Source organism: Metopolophium dirhodum, chromosome 6 (genome assembly GCF_019925205.1).
Source record: "Metopolophium dirhodum isolate CAU chromosome 6, ASM1992520v1, whole genome shotgun sequence".
Lineage (NCBI taxonomy): Eukaryota > Metazoa > Arthropoda > Insecta > Hemiptera > Aphididae > Metopolophium > Metopolophium dirhodum.
The window spans coordinates 5,885,257-5,903,344 of record NC_083565.1 but is presented as its reverse complement, the minus strand read 5'-3'; the positions used below and the strand labels follow the sequence as shown (position 1 = coordinate 5,903,344).

The 18,088-nt window shown below is 26.7% G+C and overlaps 1 protein-coding gene across 3 annotated transcripts in view; it reads left to right on the top strand.

Annotated features, from left to right (window-relative positions):
* Positions 1 to 18,088, top strand: part of LOC132947835 (glutamine--fructose-6-phosphate aminotransferase [isomerizing] 2-like) — a 21,182-nt gene extending 3,094 nt beyond the window's left edge. For 2 of the 3 annotated variants that reach the window (XM_061018071.1, XM_061018070.1), the window contains exons 2-15: positions 4,909 to 5,150; positions 8,118 to 8,225; positions 10,339 to 10,428; positions 10,493 to 10,806; positions 10,870 to 11,011; positions 11,126 to 11,161; positions 13,086 to 13,252; positions 13,326 to 13,565; positions 14,100 to 14,298; positions 14,394 to 14,638; positions 15,806 to 15,961; positions 16,028 to 16,156; positions 16,222 to 16,356; positions 17,720 to 18,088. In XM_061018071.1, the coding sequence (XP_060874054.1) occupies positions 5,144 to 5,150; positions 8,118 to 8,225; positions 10,339 to 10,428; positions 10,493 to 10,806; positions 10,870 to 11,011; positions 11,126 to 11,161; positions 13,086 to 13,252; positions 13,326 to 13,565; positions 14,100 to 14,298; positions 14,394 to 14,638; positions 15,806 to 15,961; positions 16,028 to 16,156; positions 16,222 to 16,356; positions 17,720 to 17,830 (2,079 nt within the window). In that variant the 5' untranslated portion in view covers positions 4,909 to 5,143 and the 3' untranslated portion in view covers positions 17,831 to 18,088. The remainder of the gene's footprint in view (positions 1 to 4,908; positions 5,151 to 8,117; positions 8,226 to 10,338; positions 10,429 to 10,492; positions 10,807 to 10,869; positions 11,012 to 11,125; positions 11,162 to 13,085; positions 13,253 to 13,325; positions 13,566 to 14,099; positions 14,299 to 14,393; positions 14,639 to 15,805; positions 15,962 to 16,027; positions 16,157 to 16,221; positions 16,357 to 17,719) is intronic. The other variant, XM_061018072.1, reaches the window with a different exon arrangement.

The following is an 18,088-nucleotide window of genomic DNA, read 5'->3' as shown; positions in this document are numbered from 1 at the left end:
TATATATTTTTTAGATTTTCTGGTAACAAAATTAAACATTTTATAATTTTTTAAATGCAATAAATTTTATAATTTTCGAGATTTTGTTACATTTTTGTCAACATTTGAACATTAAATACTTTTAGAAAAAATCGTGCCAATAGATCTTTAATATTTATCAACTGCTATTATAACAACTTGTATTACATTGTCAAGCTTTTTGACCCAACAAATAACATTTTATTGAAATGTATAGTATATAGTATATACAACAAAAAATTTAAATTTGAAAATTTCTATAAATAAATCAAAGCTAGTCAAAATATTTTAAAAAATGTATCATGTATAGAAAATCATAAAATTAACATTTGATAAATATTGTACTTACGATTAATAGTTTTTTAATTTTTTTTTTTAATGCCCTAAGGCTTTGTTGTTTTAACGACCTAAAAATCTTTACAAATATGTCTAACAATTATATATATATCCTACATATTATAGATAAAAATTATATATACTCGTATTTAATAACGATAAAATAAGAAAATCGTTGTATGGGCATTTGTTAATTTACTGGTTAATATTCAATGTCTAATTTCAAACGATCGTAAAAAATTAATTTGACTTTTCGGTGAACGTCTTTTTTTTTGTTAAATGTAGGAAAACTAAAGAGGAATCTTGTATAAAAATTTAAAATCTTAGATATATATATAGAACATTTTTCATGAATTTCTAATTCAAAATAATTTGCCAATTATCGTGGTTTAGAAGAATTTTTATCAAAAATTTAAATTCAGACGCTCATAAAAAATTACTGTGGATTTACGCTCAACTTTTTTTAGTTTTCACTAGCAACAACTTAAGAACAACTTAACAACATAGTGCCAACTAGATTCACTTTACTAACAGAAAAGATGCTGTTGAACAAAATGTATGTATTTTTACTGCGATGACGACACAAACAAAAAAAAACACATCTTTGTAAAATCAATACATTCATCGTTCCGCTCAGAATCTAAAACGTACTCATTGGCACTTGTACTTTATCCAGTTACATACTTAGACCTGCATTTTTTTTTTGTTGTTGGTCCGTGGGGGGGATTAAATATCTAAGTTTCCCGTTATTAATGACCAAAAAATACATCTCATAAGAAATCAATTCTTCTGAAAAATGTCTGGGAGGGGGGGATAATACCCCACCATTAGTGCGGCACTGGCTGCGTATGTGTGTATATACATAATATTATTTTATTGATAGCACACCACTAGATAAATATTTAAATATTATATTGCAGTGATCAATTGCAGCAAGATAAAAATTAATATTATATTTTTTCGAAAATTAAATGTTATACTCGTAATGTAATATTTTTATTACCCACCTATTTTCAAGTTTTTTCTTACCGATAAAATATGTTATAGAAAATACATTTAAAAATTTCAATCGAATAGAGTTAGATGACTTGTATGCATATTAACCCAATTATTTTGATATACCTAAATATATGTTAAGCTTACATTTGAAATTAATGAATAGTAAATGTATTATTTTCGTAAGTTTAATTAAGTTTATAGATATGTTGATATACCTACTCCGTTGTAGAATTTCGATTTAATATTTTAAAACTTTCTGTAGTGATAAATTTCAATAATTAAATGCATAATTTTGGTACCTACCTGTAAGAAATATTTAGACTTAAAGAAATGTACAAATGTATTATTATTATATGTATTTCTTGAGTTATAAAATATTTCTTATCGATTATTTTATTCGAAGCAATTTAAATGTGTATTTGACCTTTTATTTTGACTTCATAATATTAGTTCCACTAATATTTTTTCTGATAATTTATATATAAAGTATTAGAGTATATAGGTAATACAATTTCTGCGATTGCTCGGTTATCTAACGTACCGCATTTACCTTTATTTATAATAATATTATATTGATTATTTAGTTATTTTATCTTTATGGATTTTACCTATATACGATATATTTTATAGTAGACTATTAGAATTTGTTTTAGATTAATTAGATTAATATAGTTAACTTATGTGTAACCCAATGTGACAAATAGAAAAATTAAAAATATGCTTATACATAATTACATATAAGTATAAAACACAGAAAATAATATGCTGGTTAGCTATAGTAAACACATCTCTATACAAAAGAAATTGTGGAGCCTGTTGTGGCTAGATGGTTGGCCTTAGTCACTAATGTGTCCTGAGGTCAATAATTGACTGACGCGTCTAGTTCTCGGATGGGTGACCATCCGGGTTTTTAGTAACTCTCGCACCACATACATGTGTTCTTCAACTAACTGTAACTCCCTTAGAAAATGCTAATAGTCATAGTTTCCGATGCTTAAAATCAATAAAAAAATAAATGTTGCATTGTATATATTAAAGAAAATATTGAATGATAAGGGCATAAAGAGATTACTCTTTTAACTGTTTATTTTAGATTTTGCGTGGTGTTAGAGTGTGAACTATAAACATATTATTATTTATTAGTTTTCCCATTATCAGTACTTAAAACGTTTTTTTTCTTTGCAGACATGACTACTGATAAGAAGTATGATGGTATAAAATCGCAAAAGCTCTCTATGTCTAGTCTAAATAAAGGATAATGAATTTATATACCTATTGTATTTTGAATTGTAGTAGGACCATTTTTCAAATCTTTGGTTGTAATTTAGTATTTAAAAAATACATTAAAAACAAATTATCTGTGAATCTTTGCAATCTTTGAATTAAATTAATAAAATTATAATTTAATTATATTGAATGGTACGGTACCATCCAATAGGTATCTCTTGGTTGCGCCACTGATGGTACCTTATAGTAGATTTACATAATGAGATGAATTAATGTATTGACTATTGAGATATATTTTATATTTATTTAAATCACTAATACATAATGTATTATAATCAATATTAATTTGATATTTATTCAACTACGCAAAAGTATTATTTTTCGTGTGTTATGTAGTCATATTGGAGGCTAACGTGAAAGAGAAAGTACATAATAGGTAGTTACCTACCTAATACTTCCATACACTACCTATAGTATTTACATCTGAATCGTATTAATTAAAAACCTTTATGTTCATTAAAATTAAATAAATTAACTAGTACTGATAATTGTGTACTTTTATTTAATTTTGTAGATACTTTAGTGAAAAGTGGTTCTGACGTTCAGTTATTAAAAATATAGTTTATCTATAAAATACATATGTAAATAATATTAGTATTAATATAGTATTGACTTTTAATTAAAATTATCATACTTACACACAGCAAAATGCTCGTAATATCGTACTTTCAGTCTATATCAGTAAAACAAAAAATTATTTTATGTATTGATATTATTTCTTAATTTCTTATACAGGGGCCTGTCCTACCTTTTATTTATTTCTGAAGAAAGGGTCTTCACTCTTTAATTAGGTACTTAAACATTTAATTTGTTCAACAAATATATGACATTAGTAATCAAAGTAGGTTTATAATATTTTTTGTTTGAGTAATTTATTTAAATGTATTACATATTTTACGTTATATTGGTATAATGACGATAGATAATATTCTAAAATTACTAGGTAATTGTGATAATTCTAATGATGGCAAAGAATGTGTTTAAGACCCAAAAAATCATAATATATGCATTTTATGAACTTTAAAAGTGTATAAAAGTATATAACCGCATGTTTAAAATTTAATTTTTAATGCAATTACTTTAATATATAGATATTTTACTAACCTGTAGAATTTCAAATTTGTAACATTAGGTTAATATTATTCACTATAGTTGTAGTGTAAACACATTATTGTACAAGGTTACTGCTGAGGTATTATTTAATTTTACTGGATACTATTTTAGTGTTGGTTGCAAATTGATGGGCTCTATCAAAAACCACTTGAAATACCTATAATACCAAATACATTTGAAATACCGAATACGCCGACAATATTACTTATTATAAGAAATTAAGAAGTAAAATATGTAGTCGTATATTTACAAAAGAGTTCAACTCCCGATTTATGCTGTTCGATTTATTAATTGTCATATTTTTAAATGAATCGATTTAATTTAATATTTCAATAGTAATATCGTCTATTGTATATTCGTTACATATTTTAAACGGAACATAGAGGAATGCACAATATATTGATCATAATATTGTATTGGTGTATATGTCTTAAAATTACAAGTAAATAAATTACATCATATTTATACAATCACCTATAATCCAAATAATTGAAGCTAACTTAAATGTTTAATAATTATTTTTGAGGACCTAGCATAATTATTAATTTAAAAGTTTTGAACTAAATTACTTTTACACTATTTATTTTTTCCATATTTTAGTATTTAGGTACTATAGAATCATGTATAAATAAATATATATTATAAATATAGCACTTTTAAATCATCCTAATCTAATTTATTACACGTACATTTTGGACATTGCTAAAATATTTTTAACATAACAGATTCATATTTTTACAAATAAAATTGTGTTGCCACTAGAACCTGATGTTATTTCACAATATTCTCTCTATATACTTTTCTTACAAATTTTCCGGTGTCTGTATGCGAGTTGGAAGTATGGGACAACGCATATTGCGTGTATAATATTGCTGCTGTAGTTGTTGCAGAGATAAAATTTCGTTCAATATAATATTATAAATGCCTGTATAATATTCATAATAATATTTTTCTCGATTTCCAACAACCACAATAAATTTCACTCGTTTTCCCGGAAAATTAATTTCTCCAACGCACGTTTGTGTGCGAGTACACACTGTGTACCTGTGCGTTATAATTTATAAATATGTACAACAGGTAACAACAACAATAATAATAATAATAATAATAATAATAATAAAATGTCTGATATATTTTATCATTGTGCCTATACAGTTTCACGTGTTAGTTCGCGATTTGACTGGCAGAGCGTATCGCCCGGGGGAACTACGCCTAGCCACGTTGTACCGTCCGCGTTGCATAGTCGTCACGTACATGGTGCGTATAGCAACACAGGCCCTGGTTGTGGTAGGGGTTCTGCCGCCGTCCCGCCAACACAGAGTTTAAATACATTCAGACCATCCCCGGTGCACGTCAATCCATATCAGTACGCTGGAACTACGCTCTCAACATGTGTGGTGAGTACCTTTACATACTTATTTATATTATATTGTATTATTATTTATTTATATTATCGTTGTGCACTTGTGCGCGATATTCTTTTGAATTATGAAAATATTATATTAGAGTAATTTTTTTTATATATTTCTCTGTACCTACCAAAATCAAATCATTTTTTATTCACTATGATAATCGTTAAATAAAAGTCTGCCAATGGTTTTTATTAACACATAATTTAAGTTTTTGATTAGGTACCTGGGTACTCGCGAAACTTTTTTTTTCATTTTTAACATACCATTGAAACTAAACGTTAAGTGGTCTGTCAATGATTCTCAAATGTATCACTAATTCATATTTTTAAACAAAAATTTCCAAATTTACTCTGATGATGATTTAAAAACTAAAAAAAGTATTTTAATAATCCTGTGGCCTGTAGACATGCAATTTAGAATAAACTATTAAGTATTATATTCATTTTATTGTTTCTTAATAGATGTTGTAATCGAAAGTTATATTTCTAAACAAATATTTCATTTTTTTTTCTTAATGTCTGAGATAAACAAATGGGTGTTAATTATCTTACTACGTGTTGTCTATAGTATATAAATATTCAACTAATTATAAGGAAATGTTTTGATTAAGGAATAATTTTAATTTTCTAAGTAGGTATCTAATTATTAATGAGGGTTAAAGTAATCTGTTCTTAAATTAATGGGGTCTCCAATATATTATGCAATTGTATTATGTATGTAAGTTACGTGCCTTTCTCTGTTAAAATAAAATTAAATTGTTCCCCGGGTGCAATGTGGTGCATTTACCGTAAGAGATATTATATTCGTCTAAATAAAAAAAAGATTAAGATTAATGCTTGGTAGATGGTTCATGTGTACGTTGTGTATGAACCGGTTGTTTTACCATTCACTTTCATTGGTTGTACAACATACGATGTTATAATATACTTATAATAAATACTTGGATCATATCCAAAATGGTAATTAGTTTATGGACAACTTTTTGCTTTTGATCGTAACCAATAAATACATTTTTAAATTAATTTCACTGGAAATTTCGTTTTAATGTTTGAGTATTGTATATTGAATTTATACAGTTTAATATAATAATATGACCATTTATCATTTTTTTAAACAAAATGTCAACAAATAGAAACAAGTACTTAACAATGTAAAAATTATTGTTATAGTTTTATGATTTAACGACTTCTATTATTATTATTCAAACATTTTAGATTAATCCGTACCTATAAACCTACTAAATTATTACTTTATTACTACAATTTATACTGCTTAAAAAATATTATTAATATTTGTTTTTTGTAAAATACAGTTAATTCAAAACATTATCATGTAAATATTGTAAATATTATAACATAATAGTGAAAAACGTATAAAATGTAAATACAATATTTAAAACAAATGCGCTACTAAATTAATTAATTTTTCTGATTTGCAATTTAAAATTAATATTATATGGTTTTATATATATTTGAATTATATAGGATAATATTTTATTAAATATATTAAAATTTGAATATTAATAAATAATAATCGTACAAAATAATAATATTGCAAGTCGTGGATCTAAGTAAAAAAAAAAAAAATAAATAATTTTACTCATTTGATAATATTATAGTAATATAATCACGAACTTACTGTTTTATAGTATTTATAGATAAATATGATTATAAGTTTATAACAGACTAATCTACTATAATTATTAATTTAAATAAAATTATAAACACGCTGGAATTAGATTCGGAGAAGGCTTTAAATTGATATATATATATATATTTAGATTTAATACATTTGAAAGTTGTTTATAATAAACAGGAATATTAATATTAATATATGCATTATGCATAATAAACCAACGTATGAAAGACGTACCAGGAACGCCCTTTTAATTTTCCATACAGGAATTCAAACTAAACAATATCCATAATTATGTTAACACTTTTTATTTATAGTATATTAAAATTCAGGGGCATTTCGCCTAGGTTAGATATTATAATAGCAGCAATAGGTATATATGAATTTGATTACAACTTGAATGTTACAACTTACTGCACTCTATATAGTGTAGTAATATTATATATTTCTATGCATAAAATACAGTGGCGTGGTGAACGAAGTGCAAGGTTTACCTAATGCAATTGCTTAGCCCCCCCTAGTATACATTATGATGTATTTATTTTTTTTTAAATTAAAATTTGCGTAGACGATTGTTTAGTTAATTGTTATGATATTTTGTTTATGCTAAAATATTGATGACATTCTATAACAAAAATTCTTAATTAGTATACAGCTTTAAATTATATATTATGTAATAGGGGGTAGTGGGTGTGTTATTTTTCAAATACATTGCTTAAGGTTTGAAATATCCTCGTTACGACACTGATAAGATATAGGCAATAGTCAATAGATTTTATCGTTGATGTCACTATCACTTGTTAAGCTGGGTCCATACGGTGATAGTATAACGTGATATTTTACTACTATGAGAAGCAATAGACAAATTGGATTAAAGTAAAACAATTGATTGTTTTAAATTAATTATTTTGATATACAATTTTCAAATCAAATTGAATTAAATATGTTTATTATATTATATACGTCTTATTACAATCCATAGGTGATTTATTTAACTACTAATATATCCTCCCTCACAAAAGTTTTTTTACTCCACTGATTATATGTATTGTTAAAATATAATAATATGTATTGTAGTTAATACATATAGGTATTTATTTGTATCTACATTACATAATTGATGCTCAATGTTACACTATTTGTTTTTAATATATTTAATATTTTGAATGTTAAAATAACGATGCATTGAATAGCTATTATTAATTATTATTATTAAAGTTATCATTTTTTAACAATAATATTTCATGGATACTTGGTATAATTTTATATTGTTGTTATAATTAGGTGCTGATAAGCATGTATTTTGTTTTATTTTAGGAATTTTTGCTTATCTCAATCACTTAACACCGAAATCCAGGGAAGAGATTATAACCCTTCTAGTAAACGGTCTAAAGCGATTAGAATATAGAGGTTATGATTCAGCTGGTAAGTAAAAATGTTTTCATAAAATCTATGTATAACATTGTTTTACAGAGATATAATTATTACTAAATTTATTCTGTATAGTTGTTTTAATATTTTTAATTTTACGAGTTATACTTAAGTAATAAATTATATACAAATATAGTCATAGTTGCCATTTAATGCGATGTATACTACGTTTTTTTTAAACATAATGAGTAATAAGTCATAACGACCGTAATAATCAAGTTCTGAAAAAGAACAAACCTATATAAAATATCATTTAGTTTTAAGCAATCTAAATATGTTGTATGCCAATATGGTTAGATGCTAATGACGTCAAAAGTCGATAATTAACCATTGAAATAATAATAAAAAAATTAATAGTACCTACCCAACCAATAATCTAAGACATGACTATCAGACTACGCATAATATTGTATGGACTTTTTTAAATGATGTATCGTTATGCTTATGATTAAATACGTAATAAACAGTTACTTCTGGATACCTATAATATATAACATATATTAAGTAAACCGTATGGAATTTGGATTTCGAAGGTGAAAACTATTGTTAGATCATATAATATATTGTGTATATATTGGTTACCGAGTTTCCTTAAGTTAAGCGTCATAATTATTGTCGTATTGAATATAATATGTATAGTCGTATAGATAATTGTACATTTTTCAAAACTTGCATCAAGGTTAGCCTAATTTAATACTATGGTTGGATTTTCATTTTACTTTAAATAGTGATAGAAAAATACGTTTGAAAAAGAACAAATATTGAGCATTATTCAAATGCATATTTTAGCTTCTAAAATTATAAATTTGAAAATTGGGCTTTGATCCTACCTGAAAAATGGTCTTCTTTTAAATAAAAAGAAATTAATAAAATCTGACTATTCTACAGGATGTGAGAGTTTTTCTGTCATGTTTACGTACTAAAAAACCAACTGTTACCGACGCCCTTAAAGAATAAAAACAAAAATAATATAATATATACCATTTTTTTTTTATTTAATGATTATAATATGTAAATAAATAAAATTATCACGTTACACATTTATATTAGCTTAGCTTAGTGGGTATCTACAATGTTTAAAATATAAAATACAATATCTTCAGTTCATCCGCTTAAATAATACGCATAAGCATATTATTATCTGATTATGTGGACATGTGGTAGCCGCCAGGTTTGATTAATATATAGATTATTCACTACTTTTGCGATCAGTAGTTTTTGTATTTTATATGCAATAATAAAGTTATGCTAGTCATAAAACTGCAAAAATAGTAAACAAATAATAAATAATAACAAATAATTAAACTATTAGTTTATGATTGTAATTTAATTATATTCCTAAATTATCCTCTATTGGTTATTCATTTTTCTTCTGTATATGTTGCCTATATAACTTTTTTTAGTTTGAAGTTAATATAAATATTAGGTTAACATAATATTGTTTTTCTGTATTTCTTTATGTGCACTATTATTAAAATAAAACAATATTTTGAAAGTTGTATTGTTTTGAATACCTTTTCATACTTCTTATAAGTATTTATTGTTGTGTCCTTAGTAGACATACGACATACCTATATAAGTACTAATAGTACCCTAGTACCTTACTATACCTCCGTCCTACATACTTCGATTGTTTTCAAGATAAGTATTTACGCTTTTATCGTATTAATTTATATGATCTTAATATGATAATCTATCTTAGATTACAACAGAATTAGTAGAAGAAGCAGATATTAAAAAAAATATTTTAAATATTTACATTTACTGCTTATAAAACTAAAGTATAGCCTTTTCTATTACTTAGAAAAAATTATAATGTGTAGGTAGCTATAATATAGTGTTAAGTGTTATGTTCGCTATTATTTATAATCACGAATAAACATAATGTGGATAGGTAGCGTATTATCTTCGGAATTTAAAATTAATGAAAATTCATTAAGGGTTTCAGACGATAATTATAGATAGGTACATATAAATATTCTCCTTAAAGAAAAGAATACCCACTTACATAATTTTTATTCTATATAAAATATAATTAACAAATGATAAACTTCTTTGTAATATGTATATATTACATATTGTATATCTATATGTATGTTTTAAAAAGGTATTGCGTTCGATGGTCCTGACGGTAAAGATATAACCATTGTGAAGAAAGAGGGGAAAGTAGTTGCTCTTGAAGATGAATTACTTTCTTGTAAGTCAATTTACTTGTTAGTTGCATTGGATTACCAATTTTGTTAAATTAATAATGTTTTTAGTGAAAGATCAGCTTGATTTTGAAGAAATTCAAAATAGTCACGTTGGTATAGCACATACACGTTGGGCTACCCATGGCGTTCCCAGTTGTGTAAATTCACATCCGCAACGTTCAGATAAAGATCAAATATTTTGTGTTGTGCATAATGGTATAGTAACAAACTATAAAGAAGTTAAAGCATTTTTGGAACGCAAGGGATATTTGTTTGAATCTGAGACTGATACTGAAGCAATTGTGAAGCTAGTGCATCATATTTACACACAACATCCAAATTTATTATTCAGAGAACTTGTTGAACAAGCTGTACAACAATTAGTATGTTGATAATATACCAATGGTATTGAATGTCATATTAATAGTATTGATCGATTTCTGTAGGAAGGCGCTTTTGCTTTGTGTTTCAAAAGCAAATTGTTTCCCGATGAATGCGTATCAACTCGAAGGGGAAGTCCACTTCTTGTCGGGATTAAGTCGGATACAAGGCTAGCCACCGATCACATTCCAATTCTTTACAGCAAAGGTATTAACAAACGTTGCAATATTTTTTATTTAATCGATTAGGATAAGTTTTTTTAGTCATATTGGCACATTGGTTGTATTTTTGTTTTTTGTTCCGTTTGTGTGACCCGTGAAGATTCGATGATAGACGGAGAGTCTCTTTCATTAACAGGTACAAACCATTAAACAAATCCGTATGTCTATAACGATCGGAATTTAATTAATGGGCTTAAGCGTTCAAAACAACCTAGACATTACTGGCGTTGGCTTATTTGGTGGTGGTACTAATCATGATATATAATCTCAAAGTGTAATGCATCACTCCTGGAAATATTTTTTGCAGCAAGTAAAATATCCACCTTAGAAATAAGTATGGACGAATTCACAGGCAACTATTCCCTACGCTATATACACATAACCCATTTACGCGAGTGTTTACAATCGAGAGTCATATATTATAACTGCAGCAATAGGCTGACAATACATTAAAGGTACATTTTATTAACTTTTCTTAAATAATTGTATTACCAGTTTAATACAAATAAAATATAACACTGGTTTGGACAGTTGTTGGTCAATAATTGTATTTTTCATTCTCATTATTACCGCCAATACGGGAATGCAGTTATGTATAACTGGTGACGCGAAGTAGTATAATAAATTATAATATAATGTACCTTTGACATTGATGTTACTGTATTGCCAGATAGCATACTATTAGGTTAACTATACAAAAAACAAGTCAATTATTGAGATCTACAAGTATTATATCTTGCATACAATATTTTATATATATTATGTATCATAATAATATGTTATACCTAATATTGTATAGAACCATATAGGTACTGGACAATACAATTCCGTAGTAGGTTTATTTAGTTTGAAGTTTGGACTGAATTTCAACTGATTAAAATTAGAGTAAACATAAGTTAAAATTACAATACTTTAGTACGTTTGTAATTTTTATTTTATTTTGAATGATTGATTTATCGCAGTGTATATTTTATCGTAAAAACTGGATACCAAAAAATATTGTTTAATAGATGACGTAATGTCTAATTGGCTATGATCAATAAATGAAAATGACACTCTGTCATATTGATGTCAAGTATTATGAAGTTTTGATAACATGTACAAATTTATCTAGTCACATAATTCATTGGAAATATCATGATTAATAGTTATAGGCTTGTTTGTAAAGAAGAAACTATATGCATAATAAAAGTGAATAAATAAATAAGTGTTGCTCTTATCGTTTATCCATTATTATAAACCTATAATAATAATAATTATTAAAGTAAAATGATCTATTCAGTAAATAGCTAACTGATTTTTTACTTAATTTCTCTCAATGCAATAAAATATAATACATTGGTTTATGGGACTTTTTACATCACAGACACAAGAATTAATTTTAATTCGTCTAGTTGAAAATATTTGTAATTAAACTATTATAATTTTAACAAAAACCTCGGATTATCGGTTTAAATTAATTTAACCCAATCAGTGTTAAATAGTGTAATAAATAATAATACTATTACATTTGTCTTGAGAGAACGTCATATTTTTATTGATAATATTGAGTATAATATATTTGTATATTTCTGTATATTATATACGATTAGAATATTACCTATGTATAGGTATGTCGTGTTACGAGTTTTAAAGATGCAAATTAAAGTTATAAAATCCATTGACATTTTGTAATATTTATTACAACAATGAATAAATATTAATTGTTAACTTATTTCTTATTTACACAATTTTATATTTACGACTCACCGAATTTTAGTTTCAATTTGAAACTTTTTTTGTACAAATAATGTTTTTTATTCGTTGGTCTTATGTCTACTAATTTAACTCATTTAAGTAAATTTTGATGTGGCGTTCTCTTAATATTTTTTTTGTTAATAATTTAGAAATTATTTTTTATTATAATATTTTAATATGTAAATATTATACATAGTAGACTATGAAAGGCTTTAACGTCTTTCTTGTCAACCTAATATGCTGTGAGGAATAGGGTGCATGTAGTCTATACGTTTGTTTCGAAAATGTATTAATTTAACATACGAATTTGTGAAATAATTTAGAACACCGTTATATCCGTGGTGATAAAATGACCATTCCCATTCCATTGCCTCGCCAAGAAAGCACGTCCGAATTCCATGCTTTAGGAGACAAAGAAGAAGTTGAGTACTTTTTTGCATCTGATGCTAGTGCTATAATCGAACATACAAATCAAGTTATATATTTGGAGGTTTGTTTTTAATTGTTATAACCGTTTATGATAGTGGTGGTTGGCGGGTTATTAATTTTGCTCATTGTATTAGGACGATGACGTTGCTGCAGTAAGAGAGGGAAGGTTGACCATTCACAGGATGCGCATGTCTACGGCTGATCCGCACGCTAGAGAAATCACTACGCTCAAGATGGAAATCCAGCAGATAATGAAGGGAAATTTTAGTTCGTTCATGCAGAAAGAAATATTCGAACAGCCGGAATCCGTGGTGACAACGATGAGAGGCAGAGTAAATTTTGAAAATCAGACAGTCATTCTCGGTGGCATTAAAGTAATTGGACATATCATTTTATAGACTATAATAATATTATAATACAATTATTATGGACCAGTGGTCACCAAACTTTTTTTCCGAGGGCTATGAATTTTAAATTTTTCTTTTAAGACTTTAATAGAACTAAATGATATTGACGATAGATAATGTTCACTTATAGTATTCGTGAAAAATTATAAATATAATTATGTTATTTATAAATTAATACATGACGATACGCTGATATGTATGATTTACAACGAATGTAATTGACGAGGGAAATAGGAAAAGAAGAAGTATTAATTCATATTTTATTTTACATACATAAATTTTTTTTTAATTAAAAAAAAATTTGTTTTTAATATTTTAGCGTAAGTACTAAATTATCGTGGTCCGTAGTCGGCCACCCATGATATAGAATATAGTACAGGTGTAGGTAATTAATTTTATTTAATGAGGATAGTTTATCATCCATCACGCAGTTTTGATTGCGATACTTAAAAAGCAACAATTTAATGACTGATTTTATTAACTGTGATGTTCTATTTTTAGGATTACATTCCAGAAATAAAACGATGCCGTCGATTAATGATGATAGGCTGTGGCACAAGTTTTCACAGTGCTTTGGCGACACGTCAGCTCATGGAAGAGCTCACCGAATTACCAGTTATGGTCGAATTAGCTTCAGATTTCTTGGACCGAAATACTCCAGTGTTTAGAGATGACGTCTGTTTTTTTTTGTCACAATCTGGTATGTTTTTATAATGTTTTTGTTTTAAAGACTTTTGCGTGTTCAATATTTAGTAAGTACCATATACTAGTGTTTAATGTCCGTATTGATTTCAGGGGAGACTGCCGACTCTCTTTTGGCTTTGAGATATTGTAAACAGCGAGGAGCTTTAATTGTCGGTGTCACAAACACTGTGGGTAGCTCCATCAGTCGTGAATCGCATTGCGGTATCCACATAAACGCAGGACCGGAAATCGGTGTTGCTTCCACTAAAGCTTACACATCGCAATTTATTTCACTCGTGATGTTTGGATTGATCATGTCCGAAGACAGAATATCAATGCAACCCAGAAGAGCTGAGGTAAAGTTAAGAAACCTATTTAAATAATTTTAATGATAGGTTTATGGAAATATTTTACCGCATCAAGTACCTACTTATTTCAATTTCAGTTTAATTAAATTATTTGGTAATAACCATGGTTATAAAATTAAAATTAAAATAATAGTAATATTGTGTCAATTTTAATAGTTCAACAAAATGTAAACAATTAATAAAAAAAATGTATTGAGTTTTTGCTTCAAGCTGAAAAAGTGTACTTTGGTCCAAAATACCGAATCTTTAATTAAAATTTTTTCTCTATAAATATGCGATAAAAACACTAATGTTAGGTTGTATAAGCAATCACTAAACATTTAATTAATAAATAATGAGAAAATGGTCCCTTTAACATGATTTCCCCATTACATTTTATTAAACCATTAAATTTGTAAATTTGTTATTGAACTTGGCATAAGAAAACGATCATATGCATTTATAAACACTAACGTCTAGAAATATTCAAAACCATGCAAAATATTTTGTTATTAGAATAGTAATATTATCTATTTTTATTTATTATTTATTTATTAATTATTATTATTAACGCCCGGTTGGCAAAGAGTACATGGATATAATCAGTTTACAAGTTTAGTACAGTGTAATGCAGTGAATTTAAATTGTTAAAGATAAAATCGAAATTATTTATATGGTTATTATAATAATTTACAAAGCGATTTATATAGGACTAATTAAGACAACATCTTGTGTACAGTTTACAATGTGTAATGTATTTTTTGTAAGGGTGTTCATCGCTGGGACACAAAAATTAATTTTGTTTAGCAATTCACATTACTTTACCATTTAGTAATTTGTAGAGAAATAAATTATCATTATAATAACGTCTAGTTGAGAGCGGTGTAAGACCACAACTTATTTCAATGGAAGAAAGAATCCATGTGTAGTTTGAAGCCAATAGAATGTAGGAATTGTCTTTAGACTTTTTCGATTTTATCGACTAAGCCTACTTTTTTGGGGTTCCATATTACTGAACCAACTGTATATCTTGAATACAAGTTGTACCTCACTTAATTAGAATTAAAAATTAAATTCATCAATACTCAATAAGTATCCAATATTATTAATTTCACAGCCCCGCTGCTTATATCTATGTCTTAATGACTAAACCTTTATATTTTTCTTTTATAACAGATCATCAGGGGCTTGGAGAATATAACAGAACAAATTCGCGAAGTATTGGCCGCCGACAATAAAGTAATGAAGTTGGCTGAAACTTTATATCAAAAGAAATCGTTGTTAGTCATGGGAAGGGGTTACAACTATGCAACATGTTTGGAAGGAGCGTTGGTTAGTTTCAAAGTATATCATAATGTAACGTTTAAATAATATTTTTAATATATTTTTTTTCTTCAGAAAATTAAAGAGCTTACATACCTTCACAGTGAAGGTATTTTAGCCGGTGAATTAAAACATGGACCATTAGCTTTAATCGACAAACAGATGCCAATAATCATGATACTGACTAGAGATCCAGTTTATAAAGTATGATTTTATACACGTGTATAAGTATTGATTGTTTAATTTTTCTCGATATATTTTAATTTTAGAAATGTATCAATGCTTTGCAACAAGTCACTGCTCGCGAAGGCCGTCCGATCGTTATATGTGAAAAAGACGACGTGGAAACTAAAAGCTTGGCTTGGCAAACTATTGACGTACCACACACTGTTGATTGTTTACAGGTATTTGTTGAATTTTACTACTTTTAACTTAAACAATTGTATTATCTGTATACATTTTTGTCAACAAGTGTTACTTTAATGTGTGATAATTTTTAACTTTTAAATTTTCTAAAAATTATTTATAATACTGCAAGTTGTTGTTAATTTAATTTAAAGTAGCTGGCTATCATATTATATTCTCATCGTATTATTATAATGTATATTGTTTAATATTAAATTGCACGATAAACTTTTGATTATGAGAGATTCATTTTAATCAACCTACTCATTTTTAACGAGTAGATATTTAAACATAAATAAATTATGAGAGTATCGAGTGTTAATATCTCCATATAACATCCGTTTATATACTATATTTATAGCTTATATTATAATAGATTACACTGATAGGTATAATTAAAATGTATAATATAGTACAATCTCTATAATCCACATGACAAAATATACAAGTATTATCACAGTTGTAATAGGTTTTTCAGTAAGTGCATATTTTTCACCTTCGGCCCATATCGCAGTTCTCCACTTTTGATTGGTTTATTTTTTTTTCTATGCTATATAATATATGTGTAAGTAGTAAGTACATGTATTAATAGCCAATAACAAGTGGAAAACTACAATATAGGTGAAGTAAATAATTATTGTTTTTATTCTAATTAATTTAACGGGGATGCGTATCAAAAAAACTATGATGATGCCTATCTATTTAGTCATGATCCGAATAGGCAATTGTCCGACACGTCCAGTAATTCGGCGCTCTTACAATGGGATAACCACGCGTTACTAATGTTATTTTTGTTCTTCTATAATGAATATGAGAATTATTTTAAATTGGAGATACCGGTAATGATAAATTATCATATCTGATATAATTGCGTAAAAAAGCCCAAAAAGTATCATTCCTTGCAAAAAAAACAAATATTATCAAAACAATTTATTAAATAATTAGAATTAAAGTTTTTAATTTGTAATTAATAAAATAAATGTATAATGATGTAATACTAATGCATAATATGGTATATAGTTTAATTAAAAATATAATACATAATAAAATACTTAACATATATAAATAAGTTTTTCTAGTAGTCCGGGTTTTTCGATAATCCGACGCTTCTCTGGTCCCATTTGTATTGGTTTAATGAGATTGCACTGTACTTTGTTGGTCATCATGTTTTTTCTTTCATGATAATATTATATGTTTATTTATTTATTTAATATAATATATTTTACAATATTAAAAAATAATCCAACACTAGTATAATACAATAATAACTCAATAATGTTATGATATTAGTTCATAGTTGTTTCTAGCTCCTACAAATCAAAAATTTTTTATGAGAATTCAATGATGTAAACATGATTTTAGGGATTGCTGACTGTAATACCGATGCAACTGCTGTCTTATCATATTGCGGTTATGCGTGGCTGCAATGTTGATTGTCCGAGAAATTTGGCCAAATCCGTGACCGTCGAGTAAAACAACCCATTTATTCCAATTTGTGTTTAACCTATCAATCAATATATAATTCACACCAACATCAACAAATCCTACTTTTAATTTTAATTTGTAAGCATATAAAATGTATTAAAAGCAGTAATAAATCCCTTACAACTACGACGAAAGTATATTATAATAGTGTCATACACAGAATAGAATGTATAAATAATGTAATAACTGCTGAAAATGCTATAATATTAATGGCATCTCAAGAAATAAATATTTTATTATTTTCTA